The 25,161-nt window shown below is 64.3% G+C and overlaps 1 protein-coding gene across 4 annotated transcripts in view; it reads right to left on the bottom strand.

Annotated features, from left to right (window-relative positions):
• Window positions 1–25,161, bottom strand: part of NAV1 (neuron navigator 1) — a 74,757-nt gene that overhangs the window by 15,774 nt on the left and 33,822 nt on the right. For 3 of the 4 annotated variants that reach the window (XM_087762100.1, XM_087762102.1, XM_087762101.1), the window contains exons 5-6: window positions 13,239–13,341; window positions 9,514–9,879 (exon numbers count right to left, since the gene is read on the bottom strand). In XM_087762100.1, coding sequence (XP_087618226.1) covers window positions 9,514–9,879; window positions 13,239–13,341 — 469 coding nt within the window. Of the gene's footprint in view, window positions 1–347; window positions 433–9,513; window positions 9,880–13,238; window positions 13,342–25,161 lie in introns of those variants that run through there. The other variant, XM_087762103.1, reaches the window with a different exon arrangement.

The following is a 25,161-nucleotide window of genomic DNA, read 5'->3' as shown; positions in this document are numbered from 1 at the left end:
CGGCCACGCAGCCCCGGTGCCCGCCCCGCCCCGGCGGGGTCAGCTCCGCCGGCCGGGGGTACCGGAGCCCCGGGAGCCCCGCGGGGGCTCGGCCGGGCCGCGCTGCAGGTGCGAGGCGGGGGCCGGGGCTGGCGGGGAGCCGCCCCGATGCTGCGGTGCCGGGCGGGGCTGCGCTGCCCGGGTCCCCCCCTTCCTCCCCGCGGCGCGGCCGAGACAAAGCAGCGCCCGCGGTGCGGCCCCGGGGCGCGGGGCTTTGTCTGCCGGGGCCGGGCTCCGGCCGCCCGCCCGCCCGCCCGCCGCGCCGCGCCCCGCCCGGTGCCGGTGCCGGCGCGGTGCCGGTGCGGTACCTGCTGGCCAGGCGCGGGGCGCGGCGCGGCCTCCCCGCCCGCAGCATGGTGCTGCCCGCGGCAGCGCGGCCCCGCCGGGCGCGGGCGGGAGGGGCGGCGGCGGCGGGTCCGCCCCGCGCTGCCCGCGCCTTAAAGCGGCAGCGGCCCCGGCTCGGCTCCCCCCCCGCCGCCCCCCGCCCCCCACGCCGGGACGGGCCCGGGGTCCCGGCTCCCACCCCCGCCGGTCCCAGTGCCCCCTCCCCGGCCCACCGCCCCGCGGCCGTGTCCCCACACCCAGCCCCAGTGCCCCCCAGTCCAGCCCAGGACCCCCCACACCTGTCCCTGGTGCCCCCCAGCCTCAGCCCAGCAGCCCCCCAGTCTCAGCCCGGAGCCCCCCGGAGCCCCCAAGCCCACACTTACGTCCCCACAGGCAGCACCAGTGCTCCCCAGTACACCCCACAGTCTGGCCCCAGTGCCCCCCAGGCCATCCCTCAGCCTGGCCCTAGTGCCCCCCAAAACCCCCAAACCCCTCCCCAAAGGCACCACCTCCCACGGGGGGCTCTGCCCCTGCCCAGCAGCCCAGCGAGGGCACCCACGCCCGCACCGCTCTGCACTTGGTCGACCAAAAAGCCTATTTCTGTCCTTTTTTCTTTCTCTCTCCCATCAGAGCAGGAGCTGCACCCCAGGGCAGGGGCCTCGCGGGGACAGTGACACCGGGGACACCTTCGCCAGCCCGGCCGCGGCGGGCAGAGAGGGTTAACTGCAACCTTGGCAAAACAGACCCGGTCCCTGCAGGCTGGGAAATAAGTAATTCCTTCCTCGCGCCTTCCTCGGTGAAGCAACGCCAACGCCTCTTGGCTCCCTCCTCGACACGCAGCCCCATCGCTCGGCGGCAGGGTGCTTGTCCCGGCAAGGCGAGGTGCTGCGGCACGGCAGGGCCAGGGATGCACGACTTCGGTGCCCGACCATCCCTGTCCCCACCGATCAGACCCTGCCGGCACCCACCATCCCCGCAGCGGCTCTCCGTCCTCGGCCGGAGCTCATGGCCAACGCCGCCCCGGCGCGGTGTGGTACCTCCCGCAGGCAGCCAGCCCTGCTGCGGGGCGATGGCCCCACGTCGGTGTGCGCCAATGGGTGCGGCGGCATGGCCCGTCCAGCATCGCATCCCCGCGGTCCCTCTGGCCTGGCGCGACGCCGGACGCCATCCCCTCCCGCCCCACCTCCTGGCCGGCTGCCCCAGCCCCACCACGGCTGGCTCGGGCAGCGCTCGGAGGAGCAGCTCTGGCTTTCGCTGGGCCCAGGTCTGGACTCGAGGTGCCCAGGGTGGCGGGGGGAGCCAGCCCGGCACAGCAGCCGCCGGGAGAGGCAGCTTCAACCCTGCCGGAGCCATGAGCCTGGTGCAAGACGATGGTGGAGAACCACCGTTGGCCACAGCATCCCTGCCGCAGCGGCACACACGCACACGTGCAATGCCGCACCAGCACCGGACCCCTTCGCAGAGGAGCACCCCCAGCCCATCTCTCAGCAGCAGCTGGTTTTGGAGCCAGAGGGTTCAAAGTCTCCCTGCTTCACCCATCTCACACCAGCACAGACACCCGCCTGCGCGCCAGAGAGACCCGCTGGCACCAGCCGGGGCTCCTGGCACTCGTGTCCCTGCCAGGCTGGTGCTGCCGAATCCCCACCGCCCGCCCCAAGTCCACCCTGCATTAAAGCGAGCCCCTCCAGGTCCGCCCTGGCCCCTTCCTCCTGCTCTGCCGTGGTCGCTGCAGGAGAGGAACTATGGGGCGTGCGCTGGGGGGTCTCCACACCCCACATCTGCGGGTCGCCGGCACCGAGGGGGCTCTGTGGACGTGCCCCATCGCAGCCTTGTCCTGCTCTGGCATGGCATGGGCACAGCCGGGGCTTTTCCCTCCCTCCCCTTCTCCTCCACTTAATGGGGCAGAAAAACCAATTAACTCCATAAATCACGATGGGGGGGGGGGGGGGGCTGGGGGCTCGGGACTCCCCTCGGGCACGGGCAGGCGTGGTTCTGCTTCCCCCTCACACCCACCTCAGGAACCACCTCAGGGCATCACGACACCCATAACCCCCTCCCAGGCTCCTTTAGGATCCCCACCGCCCCCTGCACACCCCCCAGGCCCCTTTACAGCCCCAAGCCCCCCAGTACTCCTTGAGAACCCTGCAGACTCACTTAGGACCCTGCAGATTTCTCTAAGTTCTCCCCAGACCCCCCCTAAACCCCTGTGTACCCCCCAGACTCCCAGGCACTTCCCCAGATAGCGCCAGCCCCCACCACCGGCCGGGCTACCCCGACCCTGGGTGCTTCCCACTTGCATTTTGGGTACCGGGGTCGGGCACCCTTCACCAAAGCCGCGCTCAGAGGAACAGGGGACTGCAGAGACCTTGCAGATGGGGAAACTGAGGCAGGGAAGGGGGGCTGACTTGTTTGAGCTCACCCAGCAGGAAAAGAGGATCAGCATCACATCCCAGCAGTTGGTCTAGTCCCCTGTCCTCCAGGCAGCACTGCCTCTGGTCCCCCAGCCCCCCCAGGTCCCCGAGGGGTGCAGGGGACTCCCCCCACAGGAACCCAGAGCGTGCGTGGCCCCTGCGAGGGGGAACCTGTGGCCAAGCTGTGCCTCCGCTCCAGCTCTGCGCTGCCGACTGCAGTAATAGCAGGGTCCGATTTCCCCGAGGCAGCGAGGCCGATGCCATGGGGGTGTCAGCCAGCGCTCGCCCGCCTGCAGCAATGAGATCAGCCGCAGACCCCAACCACACGCCCGGCCGCCATGCCAGCGGGGCTGCTGAGCTCAGCTGGCCCTGCTGCGGCAGGGGACAACGCGGGGTCACCCCTCTGACCCCCCCCGAGCAGTGGAAACCCCAGAGGAAGCGTGTCCCCGTGCGGGGATCTCCGGCTGTTTCGGGAAGGGTGACACACAAAGCCTCGCTCGGGGCCACCGCAGTGGCACGGTGGGCTGCAGCGGCCGCGTGCAGCGGTCGGAGAGTCCCAAGGCAGTGCCGGGGTGGGGGAGCAGCGTGACTCAGCCCGCTTGCGAAATTCCTATTTTTCCCATTGTCTGGATGAGCCAGTGGCCTCGGACACTTCTGCCCGCAGCGGCCAGGCCCCTTCGCAGGCAGCAGGGTAGCATGTGGCAAGTGGCAAAGCCAGGTTTTGCCAAGCCTTGAGCTCCCCAGGTGGCAAGCAGGCAGGCAGCCGGGTTTGGGGGGCAGATCCCCCCGAGCAGCTCTCCCCAGGGCGCGTTGGCGTGTGAGGTCCAGCCCTGGGCTCAGCTCTGCTCCGTGCCTGCGCCCAGCCCCACCAATGAGCTGCAGAGGCCAGCAGCTTCCCAAATCCTGGGCATGCGCTGACCTCCCGTGACCTGCACCCCCCGAGCTCCGGCACCCCCAGGATCCCCTTCCCAAAGCACACCCCGTGTGGCTGCGAGCAGCCCCAGGGGTCGGGGGTCACCGCTGGGTGCCTCGAGCCAAACCCCAAAATAAGGAGCCAGCTGGAACGCAGCGCAGAGGAAGGGCGCTTCGACGGTGGTGGTGCCCAGTGGGGTTTTGGGGCCCCTTTCTGGGACCGTCCCCCGTCCCCAGCTGGAGGGAGGATCCTCGCCGAGCCCCGGCACACGGCGCAGCACAGCAAATATTTATCCAACACCACTTCCCCGGCCGCTCCCCTGCCGCCCCCCCGGCCGGCCGGGCTGAGGCCCCACACACACGCCGGGCCACGTGCGGGGCCACGGCCGTGCCCCGCGGGATGTCCCCGCCGAGAAATGACTTCACAGGCTCGCCGGGACAGCGGTGTGGGGTCAGGCCGGACAGGCCAAAGCCAAGTGAGGGGCGTTCGAGGGAAGGGAGCAGAGCGCCAGCGCCAATCCTGCTCGGAGCAGAAGAGGAGGGCGGCCGCTCCCCCGCCGCTCTCAGGGAGCTGAGCCAAACATCTGCTCCACCTCCGGGCTGCTCCGAGCTCAAGTAGCTGCGAGGAAGCCGGAGCCAGGCCAGCCGGAGGGCGGCGGGTGCCAACTCGAGAGCATCCCTCCCAGGGGAACGCTGCTGGCAGCCCCCAGCCCTGCCGGAGGGGACCACAGGCTCTGCAGTGCCTGGCTGCCAGCAGCACCATCGCGGTGGCATGGGACGGTGCCTGGGGCGTACGGTGAGCTGGACACACGTGCCGATCCCTGAGCCATGCGGCGCCCCGTGATCCCGACGCCAAAGGCTGTTGCCATGGCTCCGTTTCATGCCATGAACAGAGTCAGGGCACCACCCGGCGCATGGCGGTGCAGATGCGGTGGGATGCGCCTTTCCACCCCCAACAAAAAACGAGGCCCAAAAGGACACCCCCAAATCACAGCGGTCCCGGGGTCGCACGAGGACTTCCCCAGAGCACTGAAAGCCCCAGGGGACATGCACAGCCTCAGGGATCAGCTCCAGAGTGATGCCTGCACTCCTGAGGCCCTGCAGCGCACACGGATCATCAACGCACCCGCAGCCACCGCAGCCACCGCAGCGAGAAGGGGCTGACTCAGCAGCCAGCCCCGCTCACTCCCTCTCTGCTCTCCGGGCCCTGTGCTTGGCGATGCAGGATCGGGCCCGGCAGCACCCATGCTCTGCCAGAGGGGCAGGATGAGTCCATCCTGGGCATCCCCATGGGATTCTGCCACCGCGGGGTATTTGAGCAGCTCCAAGCATGGAGCCAGCTTGTCCCAGTTTGTCCCTGGGGACCTCACCTGGGGAACTGCCCACCCCACAAGCAGCATCCTGGGGTGCACGGCTGAGCTGAGGTTTCACGTCCCCACCGGTCACCCTGCATACCAGAGCCAGTGAGAGGCACTCCTCCTCCTCTGCACCCCGCAAACCCCACCGAGAGCGGCTCTGCCCTGCCACAACCTGGGTATGCCCTGCCCCGACCCGCTCGCAGCTGGCAGGGAGGACTGAGGGAAACTGAGGCACAGCCAAGGCCACACAGCCAGTCCCTTCAACCCCCACCCGGTGCCCTGTGCTGCCCTGCAGCATGAGGCACACCACGGGGAGGTGCTCAGACCCTGCTGAGCCCTTGGTGCTGTGCACGGTGGCCTGACGGACCCTCAGGGACATCCAGAGCACCCCAGCACCCTTGCGGCAGCATCACCCTTTGCGGGGAAGCGGCTGGGGAACGGGCCGGCTGATGAAGGATCTGACAAAAGGAGGGTGGCGGAAAGGACGACATCACGCAGGGCACTCTCCAAGCCCAGGAGACGGGGCGGAGCGGGGCAAAGCAGGGATGAGCCAACACTCATGTCATGCCCTCAGGCTGGGATCCTGTCCTGAGTGGGAGGGGGAAAGCCCCATGGCCCCAGGCAGGCAGGGCTGGGGGGTGGGAGCCAGCGCACCCCACCAGCTCCTGACCACAGCAAAGCCTCGCAGCACCCCGCTCGCTCCTCACCGCGTCCCGGATGGCCCCAGGGAACACGCGGGGGTGATGCACACTCACCCGCTCCTATGCCAGCACCCAGGACCCGCCAGAGCTGCTCACATCAGGTCCCCGAGCACACAGAGCACGGGGGAGACGCACCAACGTGGAGCCGCACTACACTGGCTGCCAGGGGAACGGCAGCTCCACGTGGAGAAGGTGGCACTGCTTGGACATGCAGGATGTGGCCGGGACAAAACCAGGCAAAACCTGGCTTGAACATCCCCGCTCGGGTGCTCTCCGCCTCCTCCACCGCTGCCTGATTCATGCGCAGGTCTGCACACGAAGGCGCCCACGCTGCTGCATCATGGCCCCCGCGCCGCGCTGTGGCCGTACAGCCGCGGAGGTCCCTCGGCAGTGGGTGGCCACGTGTTGGTGGACCTCCTGGTGGGGTGACCTTGGTGGGGTGACCTCCAGAGTCCGGGAAACATCCCCAGCCTGGCCAGGGTGGGAAAGCGTCACCGGCAGCACGGCACCCCTCCAGGGGCAGGGAAGAGCGAGCGGCACGCTGAGTGGTGCCAGGTAGAAACCTGAGTCGACAGAGGCCAAGGGAGGAAGCAAAGATCTTTCAGTGCCAGGGAAACAGCTCAGGGGTTGGTGCTGTCCCTGCCTGCGCCCTGCCCAGGCCCCAGGGACAGGCAGGGCAGGGCAGGAGAGCAGCACCATCCCGGCGAACGCTGCCGTGTTAAGCAGAGCTCGCTGCCTGCACCAGGCTCTTCAGACACCACGGTGCCGGCAGTGGCATGGGCACATCCCGGCAGGGCTGCTCCCGGCCCGCGCTGTGCCACGTCTCCGCCAGCCAAGGGCTGCCTGCTGCAGAGCACAAGGAGGGTACGGTGACACTGGGAACAAAAGAAGGGCCTTGCTGCCAAACAGGGAGGGCAAAGCCAGAGCTTTCCGCCCCCCAAAACCAGCAGCAGGTTGCTGGTGGAGGGGAGCCATGAGTGCCAGCCCGACGGACACAAGCAGGCGGGCACGGCTGGGCAAGGAGCCAGGATGCCGGCACAGTCGGCCGATAGGGAAATGCTTCTGGGCACCAGGGTGTCCCCGGCCGCTCCCTGCTCTCACCACCAGACCTGATCATCCCACCTCCTCTCTGAGCGGGGCCCCAGAACCCCCACCACCTTCTTGGCTGGGCTCACCCCAACCACCACCCTGCTGAATTCACCCCGATACCCACACAGACAATCCCCACGCCCCAGCCGTGCCTCACCTACCTCAGCCCTCTCTCCTTCCAGGCTGCTTCCCCAGCAAGCCATGGGGATGCTGGGTCCCAGCCCACGGCCCCGCACGTCTCTGAGGGGGACGTGCCGCTGCATCCTCCGAGCTGGCTCTGACCTACTGCCCTACAAGCCTGGGTGTGCGCCAGCGCGGTGCAGGGAGGCGCTGGCCCAGCGGCCCAGGCTCGGGGGCTGATGGCCCCATCTGCAGCACTCAGCTCCTGCCCGGTGCATTAGCGGCACGGGGAGATGGGGCCTGGGGCAGTATTTGCTTTCTAGGTCAGAGCCAGCCGAGGAGGCTGGATGAGGGGCTGCACTGGATGAGTGCTCCCCGGCCAGCAAGGCAGCTCCTCGCCCCGGTCGGCTCTGGGAGGAGGGGATGGCCCTGGTCCCCTGCCCTGGCTCTGCACCCAGCACCCAGGCTCCTGGACAGGGCACCCTGGCGTTCCCCAGCACCCAGCCAGGGACGTCCCCTGGGGACAGAGGCCCTGCCATGCTGCCTGCTCTGGGGGACCCCCCGAGTCCTGCTGTGGGGCCATGGGAGATGGAGCTGTGACCAAGTCACCGCACAGCACCGTGTGCCAGTAACATCCTAGGGACATGGCTGATCCCTAGGACATGTCCCTGCAGATAAGAGGGTCCTGTGCTTCCCCTGCTGCCCTCCTGCACCCATCCTGGGGAGGGGTACCCAGCATAGAGTACCCAGCACAGAGCACCCAGTCTGTCTCTGCACCCACCAGCAGGACACCAGGGATTTCCCTCAGGGCACATCCAGGGCATCACGCTGGGGACCCAGCATAGGAACAGGGACTGTGGCACCCGGCCGTGCTGGTGCCGGCCCCGCTCGCCGGGACGCTGAAAGCCTCACCCATACCGGGGGACTGTGGTGCTACCAGGGCCTCACAGGAGGCTCAGCTGTGCAGGGCTCCATTCTCAAAGCTTGGCCCTTCCCGGGAGGAGAAGCAGACCCTGCCCAGGGCAGCACGCAGGGCTGAGCCCAGGGAGGGTCCCATCAGGGCTGACCCTGCCCGCACTCTGCCTGCTCAGTGGCTGATGGAGACGAAGTGATGCTCCGGCTCACCCCTCCCAGCACTGCCTCCACAGCCAAGGGCACCCCAAGGTCATCCGCCTGCATGAGCAGCTCTGAGACGAGACAAGGAGGGAGAAAGGGAGCAGTGGAGCCCTTCATCCCCACAGCCAGACCTGCTGTGGCCCCAGCCACCCAGAGCAGCCCAAAGCCACCCCACTGTCCATCCCACCCCGCGGTCCAGTGGCCGGTGGCAGGAGGCGGTGACGTGCCACCTCTGGCTGCCAAGCAATGGGTTACGGTCCCCAGGAGGGGTCCACGCTAAGCCAGCCCAAGGCACCCCTGTTCACAAGCACAGGGCAGCCCCCAAGGTCACCCCCCGTGCCCATGGTGAGGACGGGTCCGACGCCCGCAGTGCCGTGGACACCCTCACCCCCGAGCTGGAACATCGCAGGGGCAGAGGCCAGCACAGGCACCCCTCGGCGTGTGTCCCCTCCAACTGTAACATGTGCCTCCAGGCCACGTCTGGGGAGCGTTGGCCCGCAGGATGGGTGTGAAGCCATGGGCTATGCTCTGTCCTGCAACGAGCTGACGTGACTACGGCCACCCCAGGAGGGCCGGAGCAGCACTGTCAGGAGGACAAATACCTCCTCCTGCTCTGGGACAACTCACATGTGGGAGTATTTATTTTCTCCTGTGCTGAAACAGGAAACCTCCAACATGTTGAAACCCTGGACCCTTGCCAGAGCCAGGGGCACCTCAACAGTGCAGTAGGAGCTGGATGCGTCTGGAAAGAAAATACAAGCCCTGGGTGTGCTGGGTTGTGCCCACCTGGCAGGAGATGCCCCTGGCCCCACAGGCGGCGGGATGGAGGCCGACGGGGGTCCCAGAAGGAGGGGACCTCACTCAGCAGCACACCCTGCTCCACCCATCGGCAATGACACCTCAGTGCCCAGTTCTGGCTGGGGTGCTGAGACCTGACCCAGCCTGTCCCACCACGGGCCACCAGCACTCCCAGCTGGACACAGGACGTCCCCGCAGTGCCAGGGTCAGAGGCAGCAGCTCAGCCCCACTGGTGTAAACTGGGAGAGCGCTTCTGAAAGCAGCAGTATTTATGCCAGCAGGGCTCTGGCTTGGGGCTCCCGCAGCCACACACCATGTGCTTTTCTCAGCCCCCTGCTCTGGGAACACCCACACCAAGCCGGACACTTCCCGCACACCGGGAGAGCAGCACGCCCCAGCTCAGGGGCTCACTGGCCCAGGGAAGCCCAGCACCACCAGCACTGCAAGGGCTACACTGCCTCGCTGGTGGGAAAGCATCTCCTGGGATGCAGGCACATGGTCCACCCAGCCATACTGGCCGTGATCGATGTGCTCCTCCATCTGTCCCTGCCGCGCCTCGTGCCCCTCCATCGCCAGCTGAACAGGAGGAGGTGAAACCTCCAGGAGAGCCCTGGTCCGGGCACGAGCCCCAGCGCAGGCACTTACCCCGTGGTGATGTCTTCATCCTCCGTCAGCGTCTTCCCCATCAAATCACTGTCACTCATGTAGCCTGACTTCAGCTCCACATCGTCGGTGTCCAGTGCTTCGACCAGCTCCAGGCGGGAGATGTGGCTCAGCTTGCTGGGGCTGCGCATAGGCATGGTGTGCGAGTAGTGCGCCCGCTCGCCGTGCATGTACCAGCTGGGGGTGCCCTCGGAGCGGCAGGTCCCCCCGACCGATGGCGCGTCCCCCGCCTGCAGGCGTGGGCTCGACTGCCCATAGCGCCAGGACAGCGGGGAGGAGCGGTTGGACAGGCTGGAGACACTCCGGGGGTTGGCTTCATCGCTGTCGTAGCAGGTCATCTCCAGGGAGCTGCGAGGACAGGGTGCAGGGGGGGTTAGGGCAGAGCACGGCAGGCAGTGGGGGTCTGTGCCCTGCCTCACCCCCCCCAAACCAGGGCTGCAAGTGCTCAGAAAACAGAACTGCCCATTTTGAGGCAGCTGGGCAAGGCCAGCAGCTCCCAGGAGTGTGGGCACAGGGACGCTGTCTGTCCTGACCCCCTCCCTCTCAGCTGGCAGGGGACGGTCCCCTCCTGCCCTGCCTGGTGCCAGCACGGTGTCCCACGCTCCAGGACCCACTGGGACATCCATACCACCTGCACCCACTGGTGCCTGCGGAGTGGGACGTGGGGTGCGATGGGGAGGTCTGTGCCTCCCTACAGCCCCAACCACCTGGCAGCGGCAATGCTCCCTGCACAGCCCCATCCACCCACCTCGCTGCAGGGGCTGGGGGTGCCACCAGGGCTGGCTGCAAACACGCTGTAGGAAAGGGGTCCAGAGCTCTCTGGAGACCGGCCCCAGCCCCAACCCGAGTTGTGCCGAACCCCGCTAATAGGGAGCCTTTAGTGGAAAGCCCAGATGTGCTCCCCCTCGGCCATTTCCCCCCAGGATTTCAGTGTCTGCACCCCAATATCACCCCAGACCCAGGACAGGACGAACTGGGGTGGTGGCACACTGCTCCCAGGTGAAGTGGCAGCGGGCCATGCTGGGGAGTGGAAGCTGTGAGCGAAAGGATGCCGAGGGGCAAACCAGGGACCAGGTCCCTGCATCAGCATCCCACGCCAAACCCCTGCAGAGTGAACCTCCACGTCTGGGCAGGAGGGGACGCCCCAAGACAGGGCTGCCCCGGCCCGGGGCGAGCGTGCTGCTCTCCAGCCAGCCCAGAGCCCATGAGCGCATCAGGAACCGGGAGTTCAGCTTCTCCCCGCACCCCTCGGGGTGTATTTTGGGCAAACGGCATGTCAGGGAGTAATGCTGAGACTAAATTTAGACACCAAAAATGATTACTTCTTGGAGCAGCTACTTGGGAACCCACAGCCCTCGACTTGGCTCCAAACGTTACTATCAGCGAGCTATTCCCTAGCTTGGATTAAACGTTCCTGCAGGAGCACCAAAAGCCAAACCCTGGCTGCAGTATTGAATTTAAAACAGGGAACTACATAAAAAACTAGGAAGTTTGTTAAAGCGGAACTAAAAGGGGCAGCTAAAAGGGTTTAGTTTTTGTCGGCACCACAAAGGCTATTTAAGGATGTTCTGCCGGCGGCTCGGAGCAGATGCAAACCACGTCTCTGAGCAGGACTAAAGCAAGCCCCCGAGGAAGCTCCTGCGGCCCTGCAGCCGGGTGCAAGGGCTGCCAGAAGTACGATGACGTCTTTCAGGAACAAAGTTGTGTCCTAGCGAGGAAACAGCGAAGGCTGAGGCCCCAGCCACTGGATGGAAGAACACAGCGAGGAGAACAACAGAAATTCGAGGAACTGTTTGTGGATGGAATAAAGAGAGAGCTCAAAGCAGCTACAGGGACACCGGCGATGCAGGGCACATCCAGAGGACCGCGGATGTCGTCCATCTCGGACACGCTTGTAGAAAGCGTTCCCGAGAGTAGAATTAGTGGGTACATGCGTAATTACAACATACCGGGGAAGAGCTGACACAGCTTTGGTAAAGGAAAATCCGGCTCACAGCCACGGTGGAGCTCCTGGAGGGATGCAGGGAGCACGCTGCCGAGGCTGCTGCAGGCTACCAGAAGGTGGTGGCTGAGTGCCCTCACCAAAGGCAGGTTAAGCTTCCAAATAAACTCAGCTGCCATGGGATAAGAGGGAAGATCCTCACGTATTTAAGAACTGCCGACGGGACAGAACGCAGGGGTAGGCATTCCTGAGCTATCGATAGTTGTTTTCTTCTGTGGCGGGGATCTGGCTGAGGCCTCTGCCACGCGATGTATTCATAACTCATCAAGAAAAGGAAGTGATAGCGAAGAGTCAAAACCCACCAGCAATGCTAATTTAATCACCCTTAATGTCCTCGCCCTGTTTCCCCAAGACCGGGGCTGACGGAGGATTTGCAAAGGAGCTGAGCACTGGGGCGAGAAGGTGGCGGGTGAAGTTTGACGCAGAGGAATGCAAAGCGAACACAGCAAACGCAAAGCGAACGCGAAGTGAACACAAAGCAGCCCTGACTCGGCGTGAGCAGCGCCAGGCTGTGAACCAGCTCCTACGCCGAGCAAAGGGACGGCAGAGCTGTCATGGATAATTCCGGGAAACGGCCAGCTCGGGGAATATCGCTGCAGTCAAATCAAGCGGGCTGCTTCATCCTGGACAAAGCTGATCGAGGGGCGAAACAGGGAAGGTCTGTAATGATGAGTGAAGGCGGGTGGGGGAACTGCTGCTTTTTGCTCCTTTCCTCACAAAAATGAGGATCAAGGGAGACCGCGAGGTGGCAACAAACACCAGGAGAAGGATGTTCGCCACATCCTTGGCTTCCCCGGCTCGCTGACAGCGACCCAGCCTCTCTGCAAAGCCCAGGCTTCAGAACCCGGCTGTGCCAGCGGGGTGGGGGCCAGGAGGGTGCCCTGGGGAGATGCCCCCTCCCCACCCGCTGCCCCTGGCCCGCCGCTGGCAGGGTCTGGGCCCTTCAGCCCCGACGGGGAGGCAGGCAGGAGGCCGGAGCTGCCGTACAGACCCCGACCACGTCCAGAGCAGAGCAGTAACCCTGCAGTGGTCTCAAGTGAGAGACCCGGGGGGGGGGACCCAGGCAGTCCCAAGCATGTGTCAGAGAGACCTCTGAACACCCGCTGCTCCAGTTCACCACCCAGCGGTCACCCTGCCCCAGCCCCGCTGTCCCCCAGCAACCCTGGGGTGCTGCCAGCCCCGGTCGGGGCAGGGTGCCCCACCTCTGCCCATGGGCTGCCGGGCATTCGGTCAGCTCTGTCGGAGGGTTTCTCCATCACCACCTCTACAGAGCAGAGAAGCTGAGTCATGGATGGGGATGGAGCCTGTGGTCCAAACCTGGTCAGGCGCAGGGGATACCTTCACCTCTGGTTGTCCGTACGGGGACACCCGACCACTGGGAACAGACCCCCTGGGGTCTGGGGGTAACTGGCTCCCCTCAGTGCCATCCCCACAGCCCCAGAGGACGTGAGGCAGCGTCAGGCCCAGAGCACTGCCAGGGATGGGGCTTTGCCGCAGCCCCACGCACAGCACCCCATGGGTTTGGGGGCATCTCTCCCCCTGTGTGCAGGGTCCCCAGGCCACGGGGCACAGCCGGCTCCCTCCCACCCACATGGCCCTCACCCAGAGCAGAGCTGCTTCCCGGCTGCCCTGGCCTCCCTCGCTGCCCCAGGAAGGAGACTGGTTGTGGGGAAGGGGTGGTGGGGGTCCAGTGTCGGGGCCTCACCTGTGAGACACCTGAGAGCCCCTCAGGCTGGACATGGTCTCCTCCAGGTTCTGCCGAAGGTCCAGCACATTCTGCACTGTCCTCTTCCTCTGGGACTCGGGGTCTGTGGAGAGACAAGGCAGCGGCTTTAAAGGGGTGAATGGCTCCTGCGCCCCTCTGCCTGCAGCTGTGCCCACCAGCTCTCGCTCTGCCCACTGGGAGGGGACAAGGCAGGGCTGGCACCAGGCTGGAGCTGCACCACCATGAAATGTCACCCCCAAGGGTGCTGCAGCTGGGATGGGGATGTCTGGTCCAGAAAGGATGAGCTGGGGGGGACCAAGTGGGGCCACAGGACCCACATGGGTGACCGGAGGTAAGCTACCGTCAGGTGTCCCCAAAGCACTGTGACCCTGCTCCATGGGGCCACGCAGGAGCAGCCACCCTGGGACAATGTCCCCAAACCTGTCCCTGCATCCCCCAGGCCCCGGGGTGCTCCGGCGTGGGGACACAGGCGCTGCAGCAGCGCACTCAGGGCACAGCCAGCAGGAGCCAAGGAGATGTCGGGGAGTGGGGCAAGCCAAGCCCCGCTCCTGCCTCGTGCCCGGGGAGAGGCGGCTGCTTCTGCTGGGGGCTGGAGCAGCCGGTGGGACCGAGCCCCCCACAGGCATGGCCCAGGGCTGGAAACCCCTGAGCTCCAGCTGCCCTGGGGCTTCTCCAGGTGTGCACACCCACAGCACGGGAGTGCGAGCACACACACAGGCATGCACCCCCCAACCTGCACGTGTGCACACACATATAACTGCACCACAACCACTTGTGCACACACGTGCGTATACACGCATGCACAACCACCCACGCATGCACGCACAGACAAGCGTGTGCACACGCACCCCCAGAGACACCCACGCACACATGTGCGCACACACACACACACAGAGGAGGGGGGTCACTCCTGGCACAGCCCTGGCAGCGCTGCCGGGCTCAGGGCCACAGCTCCAGCCCCCGCACCCCTGACCCGCTCGTGTGCCTCCCCGGCGGCTAACAGCCATGCCACCGCGGCTTTGATCCCCGATTTCAAGCCTTTCAGCCGCAGCTTGCCATTGAACCGCAGTGACAGCGGGCGCCAGGGACGCTGGATGTGGCTCCTCCTAATGTAACGTGCCAACCAGAGCTTCAGGATTTGCAACGGCACCGTGTAAGCTGCAGTGACGCAGGGACCGGGGGGGACACCGCCGGCACACACCCCAGCAGGCTCCCCGCAACAGCACGGCCACGCGCCCAGTGCACAAGCAGGGCTCGTGTCCCATTGTCCCCGTCACACACCAACCGCACCACCGGCCACGCCGCAGGCAGCTCCCATGGGTGATGCTGCGCATCCCCGGGCTCTGCTCACCCACCGGCCCAGGCAGGAGCACCTCAAACCAGTGAAGCAGCTCTGATTTACGCGGGACCCTGGAAGGTGGTGACGAGCAGTAACAGCCCCAATGAGACACGTTAAATCAAGCAGGTTAAAGCCAGTTGTAGACGAGGGTAAGAGGGCTGGTGAGCCCACAGGGCACCCAACACGGCCAGCACTTGCCATCATGTGAGGATACCCAGCCCTGCATGTGTGCGATCACCCTGGTCCAGCTCTCAGAGCAAGGCTTAGCGGGAGGCAAGTCATGAACTCATTATTAAATCTTCATTGTGGCCCGTGCACGTTGGAGGAGTTAATCAAAGGCACAGAGCCTCCGACCAGTGCCCCAAAGCCACAGGATGGGGCTGTGCAGGCAGCAAGGGCAGAGGGCTGCAGGGCTGGAGCAGAGGGGGCTCCGCACATGGAGCCAGAGCACAGAGGAGGCTCGAGGGGCCCTTGGTGCCAGAGGCCGGCACCCACCCTGCTCTGCGGCTGGGGACAAGGGGACTCTGTGCCCCTCTGGGGGGGTAGGCAGAAAGGGCCATGTTGGCAGATCAAGGGCACCTCAAAGCTGCCAGGTCCTGCCCTTGGGCTGCCTGGAAAGATGGATTTTCAGGCTTGAACTGGCAGGGCAGAAACCTGAGGCCAAGTCCACTGCTGCCACACGTGCAGTCTGTAAGGCAATGGAAGATTTTGGAGGGGAAGCACATCGGAACCTTAGGGAAGACCAATAAAACACCCACCAGGCGGGTCCATGCAGCGAAGGACTCAGCACCCTCAACTCCTCCACCCTGGCTGCATTCCGTGGGTGCCGTCCACCCAAAGCCCAGCTCCCACAGCTGGAGAAGGCGGCACGCACACCCTGGCAGCGCCGTGTCCCTGTGGGCTGGGGTGGGACAGAGCAGGATGGGATGGAACAGCCACCATTGTCCCCTGGCGCCGCCAGCGACTCCCACCCCCCTGCCAGCTCGGCAGCGTGCTCCTCCTGGGCAAGACTCCCTCCCAAAAACACCCCGGATGCCTGCCCCGGGGCCACCCGCAGCCATTCCCCCAGGCACGAAGCCAGCACTTGGGCCTGGCACTGCCTCCTCCCCGGGCGCCGCTGCCAGCGGGGCTGCTACAGCCACCCCCATCCCAAGGAGCAGCGGGGCTGAGGTGAGCACTCGCTGCGTCCCCCGCGCAAGGCCGGAGGGGCTGGCATGTGGGTGCCACCTCCCCCTGCACCCTCAGTGCTGCTGGGGGACCCCCCACAGCGAGGACCCCCAGGGCACCCAAGGTGAGGAGCAGCATCCAAGGGCTCAGGTGCCTGGCAGACGGCTGGAGGGCGCTTCAGCCCCGGTGTGTCAGGGCAATGGCACTGGACCCCATCCCCAGCTTCACCCGCGGCACCGTCAGACATCCATGCCCGGCACAGCTTGCTCTCCTGGCCCCCAGGTCACTCTAGTGTCTGGAGTCACCCCAGGAAAAGCAGCAGCACTCACCTGGGAAAGGGCCAAACTGGGACTCAAGGAGCTGCTCACCCACTTCTGGCACACATCCCGCTGGCTGCATTGCTGCCAGCACTGAAGTGCCACTGCCTGTCCCCACTGTGCTGGGCCGGGGCGGTGACACTGGGCCCCCCGCAGCCCACTTCCCAGGTGCAGCGAGGGGCCGGGGGTTGGCTTGGGGCTGGCTGAGCCACAGCATGCCAGAGCTGAGCCGAAACCGGAGCCGCTGGGAGAGGCTGGAGTGTGGGAACTGCAGGAGCGCGCTGGATTCCTCCTCGCATTGATTTAGCAAGCTTCCCGCAGCCAGATGTTTCCATCTGCCGGAGCGGGGAGCAGCAGGGACGGCTCAGCCCATGCTGCAGCGGGGTCAGTTGGACACCCTGCCTCGGCCGGATACATTTTCCCGGCAGCGACGGCCAGGACGTGTCCTTCAGTGTTCCCTGTTCTGCCGGGGCTGCAGGCTCAGGGACCGGCCGTCCCCTCCGTCCCAGCTCCAGACTGGCTTGCAGCCCCGTTCACAGCTCCCCGCCGCTCTCACAGGCTCCATCCCGCTGTCGGAGAGGGAAGGGGGTGCTGGGTCCAGCCCTGCGCTCACCCAGCCTGGCCACACAGAGGAGAGCAGCCCTGAGATGCAGCCGCTGTCCTCAAGCCCTGTGCAGGGAGGCCACCAAGCCCCACTGCCGGAGTGGCTCTCCCCTGTGCTAGGCTGGGTCTAACCTTCCTGTGCCGGCTCTCGGTCCTGCCCTTGCCTGCAGCCACGCTTGGGCAGCTCTCCCAGCCCCCGCTGCTGCTCCTTTCTTAACTGAACACTCTCAGGGCTCTCTCCAACATCGGCAAACACAATACGGCTCCGCTTCGCACATGGGGAAACTGAGGCAGGAAGCCCTAGCCCACCCCCGACCACCCCATCGTCTGCCCGCGCTCTCCCGCATGGCCTCCATCGCCTGCCTCTGTGCTGAACGCCGGCCAGTGCTGCCTGCTACGTGACGGTGGATGCTGGCACAGCGACCTGGCACCATGGGTGCCCGGCCCTGACCCATGCACTGCCCATCGCTCCTGTCTCCTGCCCTGCACAACCTGGGAAGCAGCAGGTACCACCACTGAGAGAAGGAGCATCGGTGAGGCGGGATGTGGGGCTGGAGGCAGCCAAGGAGGAGGAAGAAGAGGAGGAGGAAGGAGAGAGTTGTGCTGCGAAGGGCTAGCTCAGGGCAAGGCGCTGCGTGCTGCGGGTCTGACTGTGCCGGGCACCACAGAGCCAGGGCCGGAGGAGACCGGGGAGCTCCGGGTTGTGCTCATGTCCAGCCCTTCCCATCACCTCCAAGAGCGAGTGGTAGCAGCTCCTCTACCTGTACGACGGGGCACGGCCGCGTCCCCGCAGCCGGGCGCTGCCAACGTGGCCAAGTACGTCAAGGAACGAGGAAATCATCAACTCCAAACGGCTCGTGACAGCTCATTTCAAAGGAGCATGTGGCCAACAGCTCCCGCTGGGGCCAGGCAGAACCACGTCCATGGGACACGTGTGCCCCATGTGCCTTGGCACAGAAACCCGCATGTGTGTGTGTGCCGCCCGAGCGCTTGTTTGCATCATGCATATGTTCATGTGCAGGCCACATGGCAGCAAAACCCCTCCGCCTGCAGAAAGGTACATGTGTGCATGTGCACGCCTGTGCCCGCGACCTTGCACGTGTGCCCACGTGTACAGATGCAGGCACGAGGATAGCAGCAGCTGACACCAACACCGCCACGAGCGTGCTAGGCTTGCCTGGATGCACCGTCTGTGCCTGCGTTCGTACGCTCAGCATGAGCGTGGCACTCGGACGCGTGTTTTCTTGCCCCCTACGACCCAACTGGTCTCATTTCAGAAGACCAGACTCGGAAAGGACTCCTGGCGACCCAGTAAAGATTTTAATGGCAAGCGGGAATTTGCTGTAAAAGGCCTCGTGGTGTTTCTGAGTCATTACGGTGGGCCCCCATTACACAGTAGCTGCAACGAATTTCCCCAGGCCGTGAAACATTTTTAACTGGTTGCTCAATTCCTTCCAGCGCATTGAAAAATACACTAATAAACTCTGAAATAAAAACCATTCTCCCAGGGCCATGAGACTCCTCCAGCCCAGCCGAGCTCCCCGGCTCCACAAACCCTTGCGCAGATACGCTCTTATCCCACCGCGCTGCCTCAGCCCGTGCTCCCAGCTGCGTTTATGAATGAATCAGCCCAGGCATCGTTTTGCTGGTATTTTCCCTGCAAACCCTCCGCTCCGGCACGCAGAGCCCACCACAGCCAGGCTGCTGGCTCGAGGGGAGACCCGAGATCCCAAGCCCAGCGCAAACCTCGCCGAGCCCTGCGGGTTCCCAGCTGACACCCCGCAGCGTGCGATTTGGTTACCGGCGTCTTGGCGCGCCGACAGCAGAGTCTTTCCATATGGAGTAAAATGGCTTTATCTTGCATTTCTTACATCCCGCTCTGATTCACGTTCCCGGATGGCTGGGCAGGGGGATGGTCACGACCTGCAATCCTTCTCCCTGTGGCTTAATTAATTTTCTTCCTCCCCCTCAACAGCTAGCAAACAGGCTAAATGAGCAGTGGAGATGGCTAATGGGGCTCTGTGGGGTGACTGTCAGGTCCGCAGTGTTTGCTTCCACCATTGGCCTTGTCTTCCAGCCCGGCCCATCCCTGCAATCCCTTCGTGCTCGCCCCAGGGATGTACCAGGACCCTCCCAAAACCACACCTCTGTCTCAGGAGATGCCCCAGGGCACCTTGGCTGGGCAGAGCACGTCCCCCCCACCCTGTGCCCCAGGAGGGCATCTCGCCCTTTCCTGCAAACCTGTTGCCCCACCCCATCGGAAGGCAGCAGGTTTGTTAGCACTTGCCACGGTTTAATTGCTTTAATTGCCAGGGGCTTCTTGGCATGAGTTGAGGGCTGGCTGCCAACTGTGTGTCTCCTGCAGCAGTGTCAGGAGTGGGTCCTGCTCCCCGAGGGACAGGGACAGGGCTGGGAGCCCTGTGCCATCCAGCACCCTGGTAACGTGGTACCTGGGTACTCGGATGGCCGACCAGCGCCTCCAAAACACCCTGAGCAAACCGACAGGGAGATGCATGGCCACCAGCCCCGGATGAAGGCAGCAGCCCCCGGGCTGGCAGAGCTGGAGGTGTTCTTCCCTGGGGACGTAGAGACACAGCTGACAGGGACGGGGGACGTGCAGGGGATGCCGCAGATACTTGCGGATAGGTCCCCATCCCCGACTTCAGCCAGGGCAGGCTGGGCTCCCTGCTTGCTGCTGCCCTGCACGTAGCCCTGCGACCCCGGTGGGGTGGGCTGGATGCAGCCCAGCGTGTCCAGCACTCACCCCTGGCAGGGGGAGGAAAGGCCAAGCAGCAAAAGGCAGGGCAGGCAATGGGGTTACAGTGGGCAGCGCCGGCGGGGACACCGTGCCCCACACACGGTCCAAGCCTCCCAGGGAGCACCAGCTGCTGCAGGGACACAGCAAAACGAGAAGTGGTGGCAGGACCCCGCTTTGGCACGGCCACCCCATGTCTCACACCTTGCTGGACCCTTCTGCAAAACAACACGGCCACCCAAAGGTGGCTGCAGCGGGGAAGGAAGCCCCTTCCCCTGCCTGCACCCGCTGTCCCCATCACCAGAGCCAGCGCAGGCTGGGGTAGCCCCACACCATGCGCGGGGGCCATCAGCTCCCCGCTGGCAGGCGAGAGCAGAAAATTAGCAGCGGCACAGTGGTGACAGGCTGGGACTTCAGCCGAATCAGCACTTCTGGGGCGATTGCTGCTGCTAAGCCTTGCGAATCGCTGCTTGTAACGAGGGCAGGGCTGAGAGACCTGGAGCCTGGACCCTGTCTGGCTCCAGCAAGCCAAGCTTTTAAAAGGGATTCAGACTTTCTCAGGCTAGAGCAGCCATAAATCTAGTTAATTGGGTCTCTCCCATACACAAGTTTCCAAGTGAACCCACTGGAGAGATCCAGACCGGGCCTCCAGCCCATTTGCGCGTTATTCTTTCAATGGATGCTGCGCTTGGCCCCAAACCACCCCACCTGCGCATCCGAATTACAGCTCCTTTTTCAGCAGCACTCAACGCCCCGTGCATCCCACCTCCGTGCCACCCTCCGCTCCCCCATGCTGATGAGCTGGGAGCGCCCCAAATCCCCCGTGTTGGGGCAGACCCTGCTCCTGCACATGGCACTGCACACCCCTGCGACACAGCTGTCTCCAAAGCTGCTCCTGCAAAGCGTCGGAGGAGCTGGGAGCATCCCAACACCCCATCCCCACCACCGCGGGTCTCCAGAAGAACCCAGAGGAAACGCCTGCGCAGTTTGGGAAGGAGGGGGGTCGCAGATGGCGGGTGGATGGGCCGGATCCGCACACCAAAGGGTGCCCTGAGGCCCACGAGAGCCTCCAGAGACCGGCGCACACAGCGGCAGAAATGCACAGTGACACTAACTCCCTGGTTAACAGCCCCATGGGCTCAGGCGCATGGAGACGGCGTCACTAACGGTCACCCCACCTGGGGTCTGTCATAATCTGGGGCCCTTGCAGAGTGGGGTCAGGCCAGTCGTGCAGCGCTCTGTGCCTCAGTTTCCCCCCCTGGAGTTTGCTGTCCCCTGGGGGGTGAGTGTTATCGGGGTGTGCCAGCGTCATGCTGGCCAGCAACGTGGCACAGCTGCATCCAGCCCGGGGATTTCAGGCACCCCAAATGCTCCGCACACGACACCATTAATGCAGCGACCAGCAGACGTTCAAGGCGATGCTGCAGACCCTGTGCAAAAAAAAAAAAAAAAAAAAGCCAGAAAGGGAGGGGAAAAGGAAAAAAAAAAAAACCACGGCGAGGCAGAAGGTGCAGACGGGCCCCGGCTCGGAGGCCCTGGAGCAGCCGGCGGCAGCGGGTTCACGCTCCCCACGCGTCACCAGACGCGGGTCGGACATTGTGGAAATTCAAAATTCCAGATGGCTCTTTTTGGGTGGGTTTTTTTTTTTTTTTCCTTGCCTCATTTCCAAGGCAACAAGACTTGCTGTCATCTGCTAGTTGCCATAGAGATTTCACCTGATTCTGCTTCAGCGGAAGAGAATGCCGGGCGAGCTCACTGCTGCTGAGGAGCCACGAGCCACGACCGCCTTCAAACTTACTGGGAAGAGCTGAGATAAATGGGGCTTTATAAGACGGAGGCAATAGGCTGATTCAGAGGATCAAAGGAAGGAACTGCGGGTTTCTATAGCACAAATCAGCCCTTCACTTAACTGCTTCGGTGCCCTCCAGATGTGCCCTACATCTGGGGATGTCACCAGCCCCCACTCCAGGCTTTGCTTGGTGGAGGAGGGAGACGTGGGAGCAGGCAGAATCCTGCACCCGCTTCTGGCTGCATCTTGGGGACCAAGCAGGGATCCCATGGTGTGACAGAGGGCACAGGGCTGATGGCCGGTCACGGCCATGTCCTTCCTCCCATAACTACCCTCCCTTGCTGTGCACAACCCTCCTCCAAAGCCCCCATGACCCAGAGGGCGAGTGAGCCAAGGGGAGCACTGGGTGAATGCAGAAGCAGCCGGGGAGGAGGGAGACCCTTGGGCGAGGGTGGAGATGCCCAGGGGCTGTGCTCAGCACCGCTCGGCTGCCACCAACGTGGGGGTTAAGCTCCACGTGCCCCTAGAGCAACCACAAGCAGCTGGCCACAGACAGCGCTTGTTCCAGGTCGGGCACCGGCGCCATCTGTTAATTAATAACTGCCCTGTTATTGCTGAGCATCCTCCACGTAGATGGTGTGGACGTGGATGTGGACGTGGACGTGGACGTGTCCGTGCCCTGAGCCCGGCTGCAGCACGTGGTTTGCAGTCATTCCCCCCGGGCCCACGCTCGCCCTCAGGTCCTGCAGCAGCTTCACAACTGCCTGCCCCCCTCCCAGGCACAACTGGGGCTGCCCAGGACTGGGCACGTCACTGGTACAATGCCCTGTGCCACTGTACCCCCAGCCACGTGCACCCGTCCCCTTTCTTCTCCAGTTGGGCTGGGAATAAAAACCCAGGTGAAAACCCAGCGCCGTGGGGATTTGCAGGGCAGCCACCCAAACTCAGGTAAGGAGTGGCACAACTCAAGAGCTCCCCGATCTGCAACAGCCGCCCTTCGACTCGCAGTCAGATGCCCCAAATCAGCAGACCCGACGACACAAGGAAGCCAGCCCGCCCTGCCTTTTGCTGAGGACATCGAACCCCTTGGGCACGGGAGAAGATCCCCGGCGCTGGCAGGATGCTCACGGGTGGCAGTCACCCCCGGGAGCGCAGCGGGCAGAGGTCCCTGTGCTCATCCCTCCCCGCTGCTCTCTGCCAGGCACCCAGGCCTGGCTGAAAGGGCGTTTATCAGACCCAGGAGCCTGTCCCCTCCCCAGCCCACGTCCCTGTACCAGGGCTGGCAGGGAAGGGCCCGGCTGGGCAGCTCTTGGCTCGAGTTGGCTCCGTTTTGCAGGGAGAACAGAGTCATTAGCGGAGCCAAACTCCCCATTCCCAGCCAGAATACGGCCATGCTTGGGGAAGCTTTATATTCACACAGACAAACAACTCACATTTGCTTTTTAACTGTTGGAATTGCACCCACTGGGACGGAGTGAACAGGGAGCCTTTTGTCCCCCTCGCCTTGTGACTGGGAGCTTTGTGCAGAGCAATGCGTTGCAAACACAATTCTCCCCAGCCTCAGCTGGGCTCTGGTAGACACTTGGTCTGTCTGTCCATCACCAGATCAGCCAAAGAGCCCTCGTGTGTCTCCAGCAAGAATGCAAAATGTCCTCCCGGGCTCCCCCGCCAGCCACAGCCTGCAGAGCCGCTCTGTGCTGAGCTGCTTATCTGAGCCACCAAGACGGACCCGAAACGCAGCCGGTGCTGGAGGAAGGCAGCGGCTCTTCGCCTCGCTGAGTAACGGGGGTGGGAAACCGAAGCTGCAATGGGCTACAGGCAGCAGAGCTGCTCACTCAGGTTAGAGCTCGCCTGGGAGCAAGGGAAAGCAGCTCCGAGCATGGAAAATCCCAGCATGGCATGGGCACAAAGACCAGGTCACCATGAACCTCCAGAGAAGGTGCCCAAGTCACCTCCCTGACAGGAGGGTCTCTGGAGACCTCCAGCCCATTGCTGAGCTCCTGCATATCAGAGCCAGCAAGGCACTCGCCAAGCTGCGATGGGCACCGGTGCTGCTCAGAGCTGCTACCCTGGAGAGGGGCAAGAGACAGCCCGCCTGGGGCAGGACATGTCCTTGAGGCACTGGCTGAACCCTTGTCCTGGCCCACCTGCGCTGCCCGGGGATGAGCTCCAGAAGAATGAGACCCCTGCGGTGCTGCTCTCCTCCAAACCCTCAGCCTCGAGAAGGGGCTCAGGGCTTGCGAGCTCACCCTGGGCTCTCTGCAAAACCCGGAGGACGCCAGCCCATGAGGGTCTGGCTGCGGGCAGGAGCAGACCCCAGGGAAGGTAATCAGCCATCGCACGAGGTGGTCCCCCAAGAGCACCTCGAGAGACGAGCCAGGGCAGGAGGCAGCGCACCGCGGGCTCCCCCAGCCCCGGGGCGTGAACCCAGCTTAAACGAGTTCCAGGCTGGTTAGTGGATCTATTGTTGCCACCTCCCACGGGAGGAGGGAGATAACCGAGGCTATTTTTGCTTCCATCTGGGGAATCGTTTCCCTCCAACGTGTACTGCCACGATGCTAATTTTTAAGGCTGATGATTAATTGATGTCAGGCTCATTATGGGGCCAACGGATCCCTCTTCCCCAGGAGCCCCAAGGACAGGGGGGACATGTTTTGACAGATGCCGTTTGAGCCGCGTGTGAGTGACGTCCTAACAACGGAGGAAAATAGGAGCCATTACCATGGAAAGCCCTGGAAATGGGAAGGGAAGTGCCTGCACGCGACCCCGGCGCCCTTCCCCGCACACCCTCTAATCAGCCCTTCACGCTCTGCCCTGATGGTTACCAGGGTTTTGCTCCCGGAGATAAACGGCCATTGTGCGAGCGCGGGGGTAATTGAATCTCCTGCCTGCAGCGCGGGCAGCAGGGAGGGCTCAGCCTTTCTTCTCCCCCTGCCCCGGCCTCGCAGGAGGGCCAGGTGCCAAATTCACTCTGGCACCAGGCGCAGCAGCCTGCAGAGAGCCGGAAACAAGTCCCCTGCACATACGATCACCAGGGTCCCACAAGGCTTCGGGTCTCCCTCCACCTGCGGTCCCCCGGCAGCGGGGTGGGTGAGCGCTGCTGGCTGGCAGGGTGCCTGGGGGTGCTGGTCCGACCAGGCACCAGGGCAAGATTCACCCCCAAAAAAATCGTAGCAGTATGTGCAATAGCAACCCAGGCGGGGCTGAGGACTGACGTGCACATCGCACGTTTTGGGGTCCCTTTGGTCCGCCCCACCAGCACATGCTGCCCAGGTGATGTTCATCCCGAAGCAAATCCGCTACGCTCTCCCAAAGACAAACTGGCACACAGCGAGCGGCAGGAGGTCTGCTGGAAGAGGACACCATGGCTCTGACAGCGACACGCTGAAATCCTGTGTTTGTCCCCTTGACCCTCCATGCAGCCAACAGGAACCAGCAGCTCCGGGGTCCCTGCCCAGAGGTGGGATAAGGCATCCCGGTAACTCAGGGAAGAGCCTGGGCTGACCCAAATTAGCGCAGGTGAACCCCGCTCTCCTGCCCACTGTGCCTGCTCCCCCAGGGCCACCCCCCGCTGCAGTAAGGGAGGGCAGGGCATCGCACCCCTGCCTCACCCAGCAGCACGCTGCCGACCCCACGAACGCTGCCATTATCTCTGCTGGCACCATTATCTCCTGCTCCGGGCCTGCCCTGGGAAGGTGCCTTCCCCTCACCGGAGCCGGGAGCAGTGCCGGCCCCATGCACCTCTCCCCATCCTGCAGCCCCACAGCCGGCACAGCAGCTGCAATGACACCCTGGGTTTCATCCTGCCGCCTTGCAGCGCTGCCCCGCATCCCGTTGCTGGGGAGATGCTGGGTCTCCACCGGGGAGGTCAGTGGCACTGGTCTCCCCCCATCCATACTCAGCACCACCAAATCCTCCACCAGCTCCAGAGT

Source organism: Nipponia nippon, unplaced genomic scaffold, assembly GCF_047370975.1.
Source record: "Nipponia nippon isolate SJK-2023a ecotype South Korea unplaced genomic scaffold, ASM4737097v1 scaffold_25, whole genome shotgun sequence".
Classification (NCBI taxonomy): Eukaryota; Metazoa; Chordata; class Aves; order Pelecaniformes; family Threskiornithidae; genus Nipponia; species Nipponia nippon.
The sequence above is the reverse complement of the archived record's forward strand: the minus strand, read 5'-3'. Positions and strand labels throughout refer to the sequence as shown.